Here is a 15,816-nt window from a genome sequence, read left to right as displayed (position 1 = left end):
AGAGAATTCAAGGAAAACTGCATATTGATTCTATCCTTTTAGCTGTAATGTAGAGTTCACTCATTTTGAAATTACAGATTTCAACTATAATACTCCCAAATAATGACACTTTTACAAATATTAGTGAGTTTCCCATTTTCTCTCTGCCACTTTCTCTGGAGGTAATGACCTCCTTTGTAACTTTTAAGTGTGATAATATCTTTGCTTAAAGAAAAAAAAAAATCACAAAATTATATTCCACCATAGACTATTTGCCTTCTAATAGACTGCCACTAAATTCTATTTAATATGAGTCAAAATTACTAGGCTTGACAGGTATGATTTCTCATCATGGACTTGAAAAGCACTTGCTCCATCCAAAGTGCCGAGGAAGCCGTAATGATCCCCGAGCTCCGCACAGTCCGGCATCTCTCCCTGCAGCCACAAAGCGCAATAAAAAGCAGGGTTCCTACCTCGGTGACTGGTGAGTTCCCTGGAAGCAGAGGGCAGGGGTGTGTAGTGGCTCTTAGGAGAGACAACAACTCTGTCACTGGAGGGCTGTGTGAAAAAAAAAAAACACAGCAACATGAGCAACGCCAAACACTAAACCCTTCCGTTTACCAAACTTGTCTCCTTGGGATCTGGGTTTGGACAACATGTTACGGACCAAGGCTCTTCTTAGGAAGCAAGAGCTGTCTCTGTTGAGATAATATTTTGGTAAGTGTAGGGTCAAATATAACGCTTTGAAGGGACTTGTACTGGTGGAAGGGATCTGAGACAAGGCGATGGTTTGTTTATTGAGTGGAATTTTGAGGAGGAGAAGGAAAAGAGATGTTGAGGGCAGGAAATGATGCAGATTTAGATTTCTATTACAGTTATTCCCCAATAGCTTTCTACCCAAAATTCACACAGATTAAACGCTTACTGTACATAGATTTCTACAAAACCAGTGAAGAGGCTGAGCTTGGCCTGCAGGGTGGATGGGACAAACAGGGCTGGTTTACTGGGCCCAGTGGCATGGAGACAGGGGAAAGGTGAAGACATAAGAAGCATGAAGTGACCCTAGAGAAGACCTTGCAGTTGGCGTTGTGGCTACGTTTAACAATTGCACTAAAAAATCATCTGAAATTTGAAGTACAATGGTTATCAACAAAACTTTGCCATTTGGAGGGCTGAGAGAAAATGATATGAAATCTATCTGTGAAGATGCTTTTTTTTCTACATGCAAAGTGCTTTAACCATCCACCTTGATATGGTGTGACCCAGGCTGCTCTCTTTCTCTTTCTCTAATTAGTGCTATACCCATGGGGGCTAAGGTGTGCGGAAAGACCACACCTGGAGAGTAGGTGTCACTCAGGGCTACTGACCAGTATGTCATATTCAGAGTGAGGTAGTGTGGAACATGAAGCATCACTACTGCAATTCTTACTGAGACTTCTGAATCAAACACCCCTTTTTTTTTTTTTTTTTTTAATATCCTAAAAAGAACATCTGCTAGGATCAAAATCCTAAGCTTACAACCTTTCCAGGCTTCATGAAAAAGTAAATTTCATTAATGCTACATTTTTCTTTCTGGAAAAGGAAATGCATTCTATGGGATATATTTGCCCTAGTAGGAGCAGGCCTTTTCTCCAAAGAGATTATCGACATTATAGGAATCAAAACTAAGTAGGAGATTAGACCTACTTGCTAGAAAAACCCTTTAAACCCTGTTTCTGACATTTGAGATGTTTGATTAAGCGGCTTTCAGTAGAGACTTAGAGAAAGAGTTCTGAATGATGCAAAAGCAGAAGCTATGTCCCTAAGGTAGAGAAAGATTTTGGGTAGCATTACTTAACTCCAGCAGCAAAAGAAATATACTGTGTTTAAAGCTTGATCCAAGGGTATTGGGTCCAGAAAGATCAAAGTTCAGTTGCTAAGAAAAACATTTGAAAAAGTACCTAAAGACTTTTTTAGATGCTGTAATCGTATAAAACAATCAGCAATTAGATTAAAATTCAAACACTAGAATCACCAGGTGCTTCTCCATTTGGCATTCAAGGTCTCCTGCAATCCCTATTTGAGCAATAGGGCTTCCTTATTTGATCAATGAGCCACAAAGATAATGTTCTAAGTATGGCGTCTATTCATATGCTGCTCCTGCTTGAGGCGGGGGCTGTCCTTCCACAGATCTACTGTACTTCCTCTGCAAGAGGCCAGAGCTTCTCTCCCTGTCAATGTTCCTGCTCCATCTCATTGCTAAAAAAGCCTGAAAATCCAGGATGAGTTTTAGGTTGCTATATTGTGATGTTTCTTGGTACTTGTAATCTCAATTTGGGCTGTTGACAATTTGATGACAGCTTTTCCTAAAATTACTAGAAGAAACTACCTTTCAGCAAATATCTCTGACTGGGCAAAACATTCAAGTTTTCTAACCAAGAGTAAAATAGTGATTTACATTTTCTTTCCAGTTTTAGTGAAAGCAAAAATTGTGTGGCTTTAGTTCTGTTTTGCAGTCATCATTCTATGCCTAGCATTTAATTACTTTTCTGCTCAGTGTCCATTTATAAACTCAAGTCATGGAAAAGAATCCACGAAGGGAACAATTTTGCAAACTATACCTTTTGGTGACATTTTCGTGTCTGGATGTTTGGAAAAACTGCTACAAACCAAGATTCTAAATACCAGTTCTTTGACTTGACTTTTAGCAAAATGAAGTCCATGTGATCTTTTTAATAGTGATGTTGAAAATTATGCTTAGAAGTTTGATTCAGAAAAGCACAATCATCATATGAAAGAAATGGACAAGACAGTGTCTTAAATTTTCACATTACCTGTCCCTGAATAAAGAACTCCCCTTGAAACTGAAGCAATACACTCATAGTATATCAAGAATGAGATAATAAAAACATTAGTGGAAGTTTTTAAATAATGTTTTCCTTTATGTGGATAAAGCAGATATGCCTAAAATGGGATCAGGAAAATTGGGGTAAATCAGACTCCTCAGAACTACAAATAATTCTCAAATCTTTAAGTACTTGGCAAATTTTCTAACCAACCATGGCAAAAAATTACACTTTCACATTTTACTTTATGAATCTCCCCATTAGAGGATTTTTGTAACATCTGCAATAAAATATTAGCATTCAGAATATGTCTCTAAATAAATAAAAATATAATAAAAATGGACAAAAAAATATAAGACACTTCAAAGAAGAGAAAACCTGAGTGGCCAATAAATAAAAGAGAAGATGCTCAAATTCACTAGCCCTAAGGGCACCTCAGATTAAAACAAAATACAATCTTTTTGTTCATCATAGTTGGAAAACTTTTAAGTCTCATTATAAAGAGTGCTATAGAGAACCAAGGGCAACAAAACTCTTAACCTCTCATCTTTTGCCAGTGGGAATGTACATTGGTTCAACCACTTAGGAGAGTAATTTAGCAATATCTAATAAAACTGAAAATTGGTACTGCAATTCCCTTTAAAATATATACACTATGGAAAATTTTACTCAGGTCTGTAAGGTGGAACATAAAACAATGTTTATTGCAGCATTATTTACAACAGAACAAATTGGAAATAATTCAAATGTCTATCAATGAGGAAAATGGATAAATAAAATGTTGTATATTCATATGACAGAATAATATTTAGCACTTAAGAGCAATAAAGCTGATTTATAGATCTCAATTTGAATAGGTCTAAAAATTTAATGCAAAGTGAAAATGCAAGTCGCAAAATGATAAATGCAGTGCAATACTATTTATGTAAATGTGTAGTTCTTTGATCTCATGTGTATATGGAAAGATCTAAAAAATATAAAAGTTAAATATTAAATTCATGAAAATGGTTGCCCCTACCAGAGAGCAGAGTAACAGAACTGGGGCTAATGGAAAGTGGGGAGCTGAAATTTTACACGTAAGGTTTATTTCTTTTATTGAAACATAACACTTGAAAAAAAAAAAATAACAACATGTTAGAAAATACAAATCCTGTAGGGTAACTAAGCGTGCTTGTTATTTTTCAAACTTTTCTACATTTTTTTAATTTCTCAAAATTAAACATGAAAATTGAAAAAACAGGCTTCTGTTTCTACCTAATCCATACATCCTATGTTGAAAACCCATAATTAGAGGACACTTTCTCTAAGTTTTCCAGTACTTGCACAACATGAATTAAGGGCATCTCTGGTTGGCTTTTTTGGTGAAATATCCCAGTTCTAACTCTTCCTAAGCTACTGAATGTAACAACAGAACAGAAAAAGCTGATAAATAGCAGTAAATATAAATCCCCCACTTCATGCCAAGGCTTAAAACGCTCATTCTACCTGGTAAGTCTTTCTACTTAAGATTGGCCAAGGCATATGTAGGTTTTTGTACTTGTCTCCTACTCACAATTGGAGAGTTACTAATAATTTTTTAAACTCACATCAATAATGATAATGGTCACTAATATACTGTGCTCTGCAATTTCCATCTTGCAGAAAGGAAGGTAGAACTTTGGCAACCTCACTGGAAAAGATTCAACGAAAGTACAGTAAAAGAGACTTGCAAAGTGAGAATTTCATTCCGCGGTTCCAGAAAACAAATGTCTTCAGATGAATGTGTACAATTCAAGCCCCCTCCCATTGGGTGCATTCCACAGAAACCTGCATTCCAGTGGATATGTCTGAATATCATGGATGCCCGGAAGGAACATGATACAGACCACAGGAGGAGATATTTGGCAGGCTTCGAAACAAGAAGGGGGCAGCTACAAAGTTGTTTAATAGCCATAAATCTCCAACTATTTTTCACAAAATACCATCTAAGACCAGAGCTCCACATCTCATTCCCCATCACTCAGCTCAAGTGGAGCGCTCTGGCATGCTCACTCACCCTTAAATCATACACTGCATAAAGTGATCCCAGGTCTGGGAAATTTGTCAGCCTCTTTCAAGTAAAAGCAATCTTCGCTTTTCATCACAATTCATTCCCTGAAACTGTGGTATAAAGCTGACTCTTCTAAAAACATTTATTTTCTCTCATAAGAAAAAGCATCACTCATTTAGTTATCAAGGATTTAATAACCATCTACTATATGCCAGGCCCTTTGCAGAGAACACCAAGAAAAATAAAATCAGGACCTTAGTTGCATTCCCAACTCATCCAAAAAAAAAAAAAAAATCATGATTAATGCTGGTTAGTAAGGGTCAGCAACTCATAGCCTGATCCCCATATTTTGCATCATCCAGAACTTTGACCCCAACCTCTATGATGACAGCTGAACACATGGATCAGTAATTACATTCTTGCTTGTTTCTTCTTCATACTAACAGTGCTTTCAAGATTAACTCTATTAAATTTCTGAGATTAACTATACTATTAACCCTGGTACCCAACATGCTGCCAGAAATACAGAAAGATGTCAATGCATAATGCTTGAATGAATAAAACATTTTAATGTCAAAGAGAAAACTATATACCATGATTATAATTCAACACAAAAGCACGAGCCAAGTTGCCAGAAGCAGAAGTAAAGACTTGACAGCATTTCAAAGATTAAATTAAAAGCCACAGAACCAGTCTAAAGATGGAGTCTTCTGACCTGCTCACAGGTAGAGGCACCATGCCTTCCAGTGTGGAGACAGGAAGCCTCCACCATAGATGCAATGTGTTGGGAAGGTGGAGGAACAGGAGCAACTATATTCTTGTCCAGAGACAGATGCCAACAAAAATGAGAGAAAAATAAAGGGTAAAAAGGGATGAGGGTGAGTCAGGAACCACGACACCAAGAAAGGATACAACTGGGCCAAAGGCAGAGTCAGAGCAAGAGCCCAGCATTCAGCTGACTGAGGAGGTGGGGTGGGGGCGTAATTCAGAGCAGAAGTCCCTCAGGGAAGGGGCGGGTTGGGTGGAGGGCTGCACCAAAGGCTCTCTGGAATCAGGAAGCCCTTTGCAGGCAAAACCACCTCTGAGTTTGCCATTGTTTTTATCTGATCTAAAGGGGCTCTAGTTCTGCCAGTGCCTAAAAGGTCATTAGGCACAGAGTTGCAGTTCTGAAATGCTTATGGGAGAAAAAAGGAAAGAAGGACTACAGGTTGGGCATTTTTTGGACCTTTACACGAATAATCAAGTCATAGAATATAAGAACTGTAAAAGACCTTTTCAGTCATCAAGAGCAGTGGTTTCCAATATTTTAGCATATATTTATATAATAAAAAAATAAAACCATCTAAATATTGAACATTATGGAAATAATCATAGTTATTTACAGTAACCAAATATAAAATAAATATGCAAAATTTTTATTACACAATATTAAGTGAACACAGTAGATATAAGAATAGTATTGATACATCTGTTGCTATTTTTAACATAATATTTGCAATGGATAAAAGGGTAAAAGTTAATAGGCAAAGATGGAAAGATTTTTGTGAACAATGTAGTTTGCAATGAATTTATTTTTAAACTTTATTTAATGGTGCCATTGCTTTTGGCGGTTTAAAATATTTAAAAATTAAAATCCTACCAGGGCTAATGTGAAACAAAACAATTGCCATCAACTATCCCCTGAGAAATCTGTAAGCAAGTCAAGAAGCAACAGTTAGAACTGGACATGGAACAAAAGACTGGTTCCAAATTGGGAAAGGAGTACGTCAAGGTTGTATATTGTCACCCTACTTATATGCAGAGTATATCATGAGAAATGCTGGGCTGGATGAAGTAAAAGCTGGAATCAAGATTGCTGGGAGAAATATCAATAACCTCAGATATGCAGATGACACCACCCTTATTGGCAGAAGGCGAAGAAGAACTAAAGAGCTTCTTGATGAAAGTCAAAGAGGAGAGTGAAAAAGTTGGCTTAAAACTCAACATTCAGAAAACTAAGATCAGGGCAACTAGTCCCATCAGTTCATGGCAAATAAATGGGGAAACAATGGAAACAGTGACAGACTTTATTTTTTTTAGGCTCCAAAATCACTGCATATGGTGACTGCAGCCATGAAATGAAAAGACGCTTGTTACTTGGAAGAAAACTATGACAACCTAAACAGCATATTAAAAAGCAAAGACATTACTTTGCCAACAAAGGTCCATCTAGTAAAGCTATGGTTTTTCCAAGTCATGTGTGGATGTGAGAATTGGACTATAAAGAAAGATGAGCACCAAAGAATTGATGCTTTTGAACTGTAGTGTTGGAGAAGACCCTTGAGAGTCCCTTGGACTGCTAGGAGATCCAACCAGTCAATCCTAAAGGAAATCAGTCCTGAATATTCAATGGAAGGACAGATGCTGAAGCTGAAACTACTTTGGCCACCTGATGCGAAGAACTGACTCTCTGGAAAAGACCCTGATGCTGGGAAAGATTGAAGGCAGGAGGAGAAGGGGACGACACAGGGTGAGATGGTTGGATGGCATCACCGACTCATGAGTTTGAGCAAGCTCTGGGAGTTGGTGATGGCCAGGGAAGCCTGGCATGCTACAGTCCATGGGGTTACAAACAGTCAGACATGACTAAGCGACTGAACTGAACTGAACTGATTTTTCCAATCCCTTCCATCAGAGGACAAGGAGGCGTGACAGAAGGAGGGGGCATAGGAGTTAAAGAGGAAGAAGGGGGCAGAAAAGAAAGGGGGCATGGAGTGGGATAGGAACAAATGTTTCCTAAATGCTTTCTAAGTCTAATGGCTTTCCAGTGTATGAGTATATCCTATTACTACTCTCATCCGAGAAAAGAGAAAATTGAGACCCAGAAAGTATAAGTCACATGCCCAAGGTGATACAGTTCTAAAATCTACAGTGGGATTAAAAACCAAGTCAGTCTGATTCTCAGACTCCAAGGAGTTTCACCAGTTCCACACCTCTTGACAGCAGAGACCCCAGGTCTTTATGACACTCCTCTCCTGGCCATTGCTCCACTTTGCCTCCTGCTGTCAGTGGCGCTCTTGTCTGGCCTCTTTTGCAGGACTGTCAGATTCAAGGCTGCAGGGACCAAGATCTGTATTAATAGTGAATGCCTTGCAGCTCCTCACAAACCAACCTCTCCAAGCATTAAGAAAGGATTATCAAACGAGAATTTACTAATACCTTGGGTAATTCTAAAGGTAGAACATCCTATCTTTAAAGAAACAGTCATCTTTGTCCACAGAAATATGATGGAACACAAGTTAATACTTTGCTGCTAATCAATAATCCTTGCAGAGGATTTAGTTTGTGTCATATGTTCAAACAGAATGTAATATCTTACAATTCCCAAGTAATGAGGGTCTATATATGATTATGTATATGTGTCACATTTCTTGGGCACTCTTTATATGGAGTCATTTTAAGCACACTCTTTAACTATCTCAACAACTTTAAGATAGGAATATCATTATTACTATCATTTTATAAGTAAGACAGTTGGGATTTAGAGAGATTAAACAACTTGCCTGAGAGCATTCAGCTAGTATATGGAGAATTTAGAATTCCACCTAACACAGCCTGATTTCACAGCCTGAATCCCAACCATTCTGCAATGAATTTGATGTTCAAAGGTGCCTAGAGAAGAAAACCTTCCTGTGTTTAGTACATATACTAAGATAAGCAATACATTTCTAGTGCTAGTGCTAAGTCACTTCAGTCATGTCCAACTCTTTGCAACCCTGTGGACCTTAGCTGACCAGGCTCCTCTGTTCATGGGATTCTCCAGGCAAGAATACTGGAGTGGATTGCCATGTCCTCTTCCAGGGGATCCCCCAACCCAGGGATTTTACCAGCATCTCGTACATCTCCTGCATTGAGATATGATTAAATTCATGTGAATATGCAGTGTGTTTTGTGGTCTGACATATTAATAAAACCATTATTTATTAAAAATAACTGAAAAAAATAATAACTGACTATGCAACATAGATGCAGAGCACTTCAGATCTCTTTAGCCTTTGGGGTTGACATAGCTAATAGTATCTATGGTCAACCTGTACCAGCTCACAAAAGCCAATGGTTAACTTTTCAGGAATGACATATTTAAGTTGATAAACACAGTTGTTATTTAAAATTCAATTATATATACTTGTGATTAGATAAATAATATTAAAAGTAAAGGTAATATATAACCAAACTCAGCACTTTCTCTTTTATAAACTTTACTACTACTTATGCTCTGGAAATTATTCATGTCTATTATATTTACATAGCAGAAATACTATATAATATATACCACTTCATAGCTCTTCCCAACTCTTCAGTGATGTGACTTTGGTAGCCTGACATCAGCCATGATAGAATTATTTACAGCAGAAATTGGCAAATGCTACAAATTGGTTGTTAATTATCTTATTGATTTTTTAAACCTAAGAAAATGATGGGAAAATATGAACTATTCAGATTAAACTTAAAGGTTATGTTGTGTCTGTAGCCATTACATTGTGAATAGCACCAAAAAGTTGAGGAAATATTTTTCAAATATTCAAAAACTATTATCTGATTCAGTAAAGAAGTTGCTCATGCCATTCACAAAAGAGTAAAGTTCTGACATAGTAAGAAAAGAATATAATTGATGCTCATGTCAGAACTATACTTATTCATCAACTGCAACCTTATATTGGCAATAGATATGAAAGTTTGGCTAAAATAACCAAAAATATTTGGTAAGACTGCATTAGATGACTAGAATTTATAACCAAAAGGATTATATATTTAATTTTATTTGTAAGCTGTGTACTAATCAACCTTTATATACATAAAATTACAAAAAGTTATGTACATGTATATATTCATAATTTTTTTCCAAAGAGCTGCTTGTTAAACATTCCCAGCATACCACTATATCTATCTATCTATCTAAAATTTATTATATAACATCTAAGGTATGTTTGGTGCTAAAAGGACAGTAAGAAAAAACTAATTAAGCTTCAAAGATTCTGTCAACTTATTTACAATTTGGATATCCTCTACTTCTCATTTTCCTGTGCCCTGATGCCTTCCTGACTTAGATCCACACACCATCCTCTGTATGACCTTGGGCAGTAAACTCTTAAAGCTATTCTTTCCTCCACTGTAAAATGATAAAGACAATAATAGTCATTATAATGATGATGATAGTTAAAAATGGATAACACTTACTTGCTTGTGCTTCCTTTGTATCTAAAACTATGCTAAACACATTCTGCATATTAATTTATTCAGTCTTTACAACAGTTCCATGAAGCAGTTCTAAATCCTATTCCTATTTTACAGATGAGGAAAACTGAGGCCCAAGGAAATTAAGTAGGTTCTTGGATTACTAGTATGTAACAGAGCTGGGCCACAAAACCGGGCAGCAGTGGTTACCGCCTTAATCATGACGCTATATGACCTTTCTTCACGTTAAAGGCGAAGAGCAACATAAGAAACAAAGATCTTGGCATTGCTCATTAAATATTAACTATACTTATTTTTACTTTAATTTTGTATAACATCTTACTTCTTCAACTAGATTTAAGTTTCTTGAAAGGTAGGGCAAAGGTTTTATGGCTTCTACCCTTCATAGTAGCTACAACAAGGACATACACACAATGTATAATCAATTATCTGTACATGAATGGACTCTCCTCCTTACTTGTCAAGCAGAAAGGCACTACTGAGATTCCTTCTGTGGACAAAAGTCATGAGATCTTTAGCTAGTTACAATCTGGATCCACCCATAGCTTCCCTGCATTACTGTGATGGCTCGTCTTTAGTAAATAACGACATACGGCATTTCTCATCTGGGTTTGCAAGGCTGTCTTAGAAATAATATTATGTCATGGTATTCCTACAAGGTTGATTGTTTTGGCTTATAAGAAGGAACTTGCCTCATGTGTCTCTTCCTCTCAAGAGAGCTTTTTTTTTTTTTTTTTTTAAATTCTCAAGGGCTGCAGGTCAAGTTCTGTCCTTGGAACTAAAGTAGTTTTCCAAAATGAGGTGGAGCCAGGTCTGTCAAGCCGGGCCAGCTCTGCTGTCAGTGCCTTTCCCAAATACATCAGACCCTCTGCTTGTAAAAATAAATTGATACCAATGCAAGAAATTTATTAGGAGATGACAGCCTGGTTCATAATGGAAATATGGAGAAAACATCATCCCTCAAAACTGACAGTGTATCCATCACGCCTCAGATTCCTGAGATAGAAGCAGACACTGTCACATACAATCCACTGAGGACACATCTTCTTGGATTTCCTTATGACAGGAAACTCTGAAATAATCCAGAAGAAGGAAAGGACTTGTGCTGCCCTTAATGTGCTCGGCCATAAATTTTTAGTATTAGCAGAAGAAACATGTGGCCAAGGAAATGAATGATGGGGGAAATCAGGCGGCCTGGAATTCTCAAACGGCCCCTTCTTTTCTCTGGGGGGCGATGAACTGGGCCAGGGGTCAGAGAAGGTGACTGCACTGCTGGGAGGGACATCAATACCCTGTTATGTGTAAGCAAAGCCGACAGGTGGCAGGGCATCACGGCACACGCACCACAGTTGGCCCGGCCTCAGGTCTGTGATCAGGTCACCTTGCCCCGCCAACTTCTCGGTGGTGGTGATTTCCCTTAGCTTGTTATTTGTATTGATAAACTTGAGACAATTTAGGAGAGCCATTTTAATTAGGAATAAATGCGAGGATATTCGTGGGGATCACTAGAGGCCTGATCTTGGCAGGCTTAATGAGGTGACCTAGCCAACCCCATATGAAATAATTGTGTATTGTATTAAAAGTCGCTTTGGAAAGTAAAACCATGGTAGTAAATTGGAATGACATGAACATGGTATTAAGGGGAAAAAATATTCACTGCCAATTTTATGGGGCCTTAAAATATTTATGTTCTAAACTTGCATTCTTTGGAGATTTGCTGAGTGTTGCTAGAACCAGGAAACTTTTTAATGAGATACATGTATATTTTTTTAAATTTACATATCTTTTTTAGCAAAAAATAGAAAGTCGTAAATGTGAAACGGAAACCTAAACAAGGTAAGTACAGCCTTAATGGTCTTATATTCTTAATTTGCTCTTAATATTGGAAAAGAAATAAAAACATGGGACCTTTTATTTAAATGTGAATAATACACAAGGAACCTTTCATGTCACTTTCTACTTGATTAAGGCACAGGGACACCAGTGATATCTCAAGTAAACTTCGGTTTTGTTGCATTCATTGTGTTGTGTGGATAAAAACAGGATACGAGCGCTCTTGGGTTACTTAAGCACAGTCAAACACAGAGTTTTGATCCACTGCCCAAAATAAACCCCTAAGAACAGCAGGGAAATAAATTACATGCCCTTATTCATAGGTAAGGGGGTATGAAAAACACAGAAACACTGACCCCTTCTTTAAATGCTCTCCGTCCTGTGAAAGGGGCAAAGGAACTTCTAATTGTTCACATTTGTTTCGGCCAGTCTTCCTGGTTCCCTGTCTCCAAAAAGACCTAAAACTCTGTTGACTTTGCATGTCCAAATTAAATATATCTGTGTTTCCTTTTGCTTTCTATCTAAGTGCGTGCCAGCATGACTTAACATTCATCCAGAGTTTATTTCAATATTAGTGGAAAACAAGTCATTCTTCAGTTTAATGAATAGCATCAGTGTCTGACTTTAAACCAAAAATGTGATCTTAAACTTGATGGATCTCACCAGAAGGCACATTTTCAAATTATTTTTCTATTGGAGGTTATGAAAATGGCTTCCCAAATTATTGTGACAGCTGTGAGGGGGAAGCCCACATCACAGATAGGGCAGCTTAAAATAAAACTCAGACCTAACAGAATGGTAGTTTCATTTGAGAAATAAGAAAAAGCAAATGGAGAAAAAAAGTATGAACCACATGGGAACAGGAAAAAATACCTCCTCTGAGCTTTAGGCAACGGGAGAAAAGAATCATGTAAAACAGTTGAAATTCCCATACTTTTTGGTTACTACCATTTTTGTTTCCAAATCATTCTAAATTGGGAAGGTGAAGGCTGAGCATTACTGATTCAAAAAAACTCCAAGAGGACATCTGATATTTCTTCCTTATTAAGGATGATGGAGTGTAATTGATGTGCCTGGTGCTTGGCCAATTCCAACTTTTTGAGAATGCTGCTTAATGTGCGGACATTATTTTTGGACTACTGAACGCCAGAAAATAATGAGCTGGCATTCAGCTTTGGTGAATAAGGCCCTGAATTTTCATCTAAAAGCAGTTTTGAGTTATTGCTGTAGATAAGGTGTAACTGTGCAAGGGAATTTTATCCATGTTTCTCCCATGAATCATAAATGAGGAAAAAAATTACTGTCTAAATTGCACTTAAAAGGAATAAAGTCTTTTCATGTCATACATGATTTATCAAAATGATCTCATTTTAAGGGTACTGTGGTGTATCTTGATTAATCACATTAGGGAGCGTGATGAATGGCCTCTTTAATGGTAACACAGGATTTATTGGCAACATCCCGACTTGAACCAGAAGGGTAAGAAGTAAAATATACAATAGATAGCTAATGTAGATAGGGTGTCACTAATGCTCTGACTTGTTTTAAGACTATACAGGGAGCCTTAGTTTCAGGACATTCTGAAGCTGCCAGGTGGTGGAGAGCAAACTTGGGTGCAGCCATGATTACACTGTAACCCTTCCCTAACCTGTTGCAACCCAAATACAATGGTCCACTCTGCTGGGCCGTAAAGAGAAGGCGTGTGTGAAATCTGGACAAATCACGGAAATTCCTACTAGGGAGAGGTGGACATTGCCTTTCGAGATCAGCACCCCCCACCCTTTTCGCCCTATTTCAATATCCTCTTCACATTTTGCTTTAATATCCTAAAGGCCTTTTTTTTTTTCCAGCCTTCTCTAGTCTGCTCCCACTAATTTCCTCTAAGGCTGACAGATCAGAGGCTTTCCTCTAACTGTTCCTTTTAGAGCTGAGGAGCCGTCCTCGTAATCCTGCTGCTTGCCTGCAATTAATCCTTCCAGTTGCCACATTATTAACACCACCACCCACAGACAGAGGAAGCCCTGACCCACTGGACACTGGCTCCCGACTGAAGCTTCAAAGGTGCCAATCACACCCTAGTCAGAAAGGTGCCTGCTGTCAGCATCAGAGCTTTCCATTCTCTCCTCCCCGCTGATCAAACATTCTTCCTCAGAAGATTAATTCAGAGTCTCCGCCCATTTCCTCCCAGATCCTCTTTCCCTTTTTGGTTTACCCAACGATCCATCTTTACTTGGAAAAGGGAAGCCATGGATAATGGAAGCCTTTTCAAAACAAAAGCTGGGCAAAGGCAAATTTAAGTCCCAGCTGTTATCAACTTTTTTTTTTTTTAACTCATTTAAACACCTTAAGGCGGTGAGGATTAGGGCCTGGCCTGAAATGCCATTCTTTGATCAAAGACCCCAAGACTTTACACAAACATAATCACAAGGCAATGGATGCCCCTCTGAAGGCTGAATTGATTTGTTTGACTGCAGTGCTGGGATGGGTTAGAAAAGCTGTACACTGGGTCCCCCAACTCTCAACATATTTATATCACCAGGCCAAGTGGATTACAAATTATGTATTTTCTTACATCGTACCTGGAGCAAAGTCATCTGCATATTCAGATGTACCTGTGGGGAGAGGGAACAATGAGAAGGGGATGTGAGCAGTGTGGGTGCTGACTACAGCCTGTTCCATCCTGGGGCAGGAAGCAGAGGTTTAGGCTCCAGAAAGGGAGGTGAGAAGGAGGCAGCTCCATTGTCTCTGATGTGGAGTCAAAGTGCAGGTTCTTCTCTGGAGTGAAAATGCAGGTTCTTCTCTGCAGAGAACCCGTGTTTACATTACCCAGTGCTACTGGAATCTTCTCCAGTCACTTAGTAACTATAGTTATCAGTCTCTATCTGTTAAAGGGGTCTCAAGAGAAGAAATCAGCAGGACCTTCCATGCGACTCATTCACCAGATTCCTCACCATCTATGATTCCCCACTATCTATCCAGGTCTTTTAGGACCAGAGGCCAGGACTGACTCAGAATAAAATCTTCAAGAAAGTCTTTGAAGACGGTCAAATAACAAATTTTCATATTGAATCATGGCTCAGTAGGGTTTACACTTGCTATACATCTCTAGAAGTAACTAGTTTTGAAGTTGCATAACAAAGAAAATATTTAATGCGAAGACTGAAGGAACAATTGAAAACCAATATTCAAGCTTATGAAGATGTCTTTATAAAGAAGTTTTTGTCTTTGGATTTTTGTAGTTAAGAGAGTAGTTTGTTATTCACACTACAGAGAGACTGTCAGAAAATGAGATTACAGTCATATATAACTAAGAATTCTAGGTTTATATGACTATGTTAGGGCAACTGACCACAAATTTCCAGAGTGGGTTACAGAATTTCCCTTGTTGAATAGTTTGGAAAGAAAAGACTACCTTGTTGATCCTAAATGAGACAATCCAACTCAAAGTTCTTCAGGAAAGTAAATGGGGAAGAGAGACTTTATGACATAGTGCAAACGTCCATAGTATCACACATGGTTGGAACCAGGCACTCAAACTCATCACTGGGGTTTCCTATCTCTTAACTTTGTTCTCCTCCATGCCAGCTTCAGTTTCTCCACAGGCTGACTCACCAGGAGTTTCAGATCTACATGGGACCATCTTCAAAGACAACAGAAAGAAATTCTGCTTTCTGAAAGTTCCAAGCAAAATCTGGGAATCCATGGCCTCGTTGGGTCACATGCTTATACCTGAATGAACCTTTGTGGCCACAGGAAAAGGAACACTGCTCAACTGAACCTGGATCTGGGTCCAGTTCTAGCACTGAGGCAATAACTGGCCCACACAGAGCACCACTGATTAAAGGCAGGTGGGTGGTTCCCACCACCCCCAAAGATAAACCTGTTCAAGAATACAGTGTAATAGACACCATATAG

At 38.2% G+C, this 15,816-nt stretch overlaps 1 protein-coding gene across 3 annotated transcripts in view; it reads right to left on the bottom strand.

Moving 5' to 3' along the window:
• The window catches only part of LRMDA (leucine rich melanocyte differentiation associated), a 1,125,542-nt gene that overhangs the window by 216,030 nt on the left and 893,696 nt on the right, over window positions 1-15,816 (bottom strand). For all 3 annotated transcript variants that reach the window (XM_043925316.1, XM_043925318.1, XM_043925319.1), the window contains one exon: window positions 453-537. In XM_043925316.1, coding sequence (XP_043781251.1) covers window positions 453-537 — 85 coding nt within the window. The remainder of the gene's footprint in view (window positions 1-452; window positions 538-15,816) is intronic.

This window comes from Cervus elaphus, chromosome 15, assembly GCF_910594005.1.
Source record: "Cervus elaphus chromosome 15, mCerEla1.1, whole genome shotgun sequence".
Classification (NCBI taxonomy): domain Eukaryota; kingdom Metazoa; phylum Chordata; class Mammalia; order Artiodactyla; family Cervidae; genus Cervus; species Cervus elaphus.
This window is presented reverse-complemented; position numbering and strand designations above follow the sequence as displayed.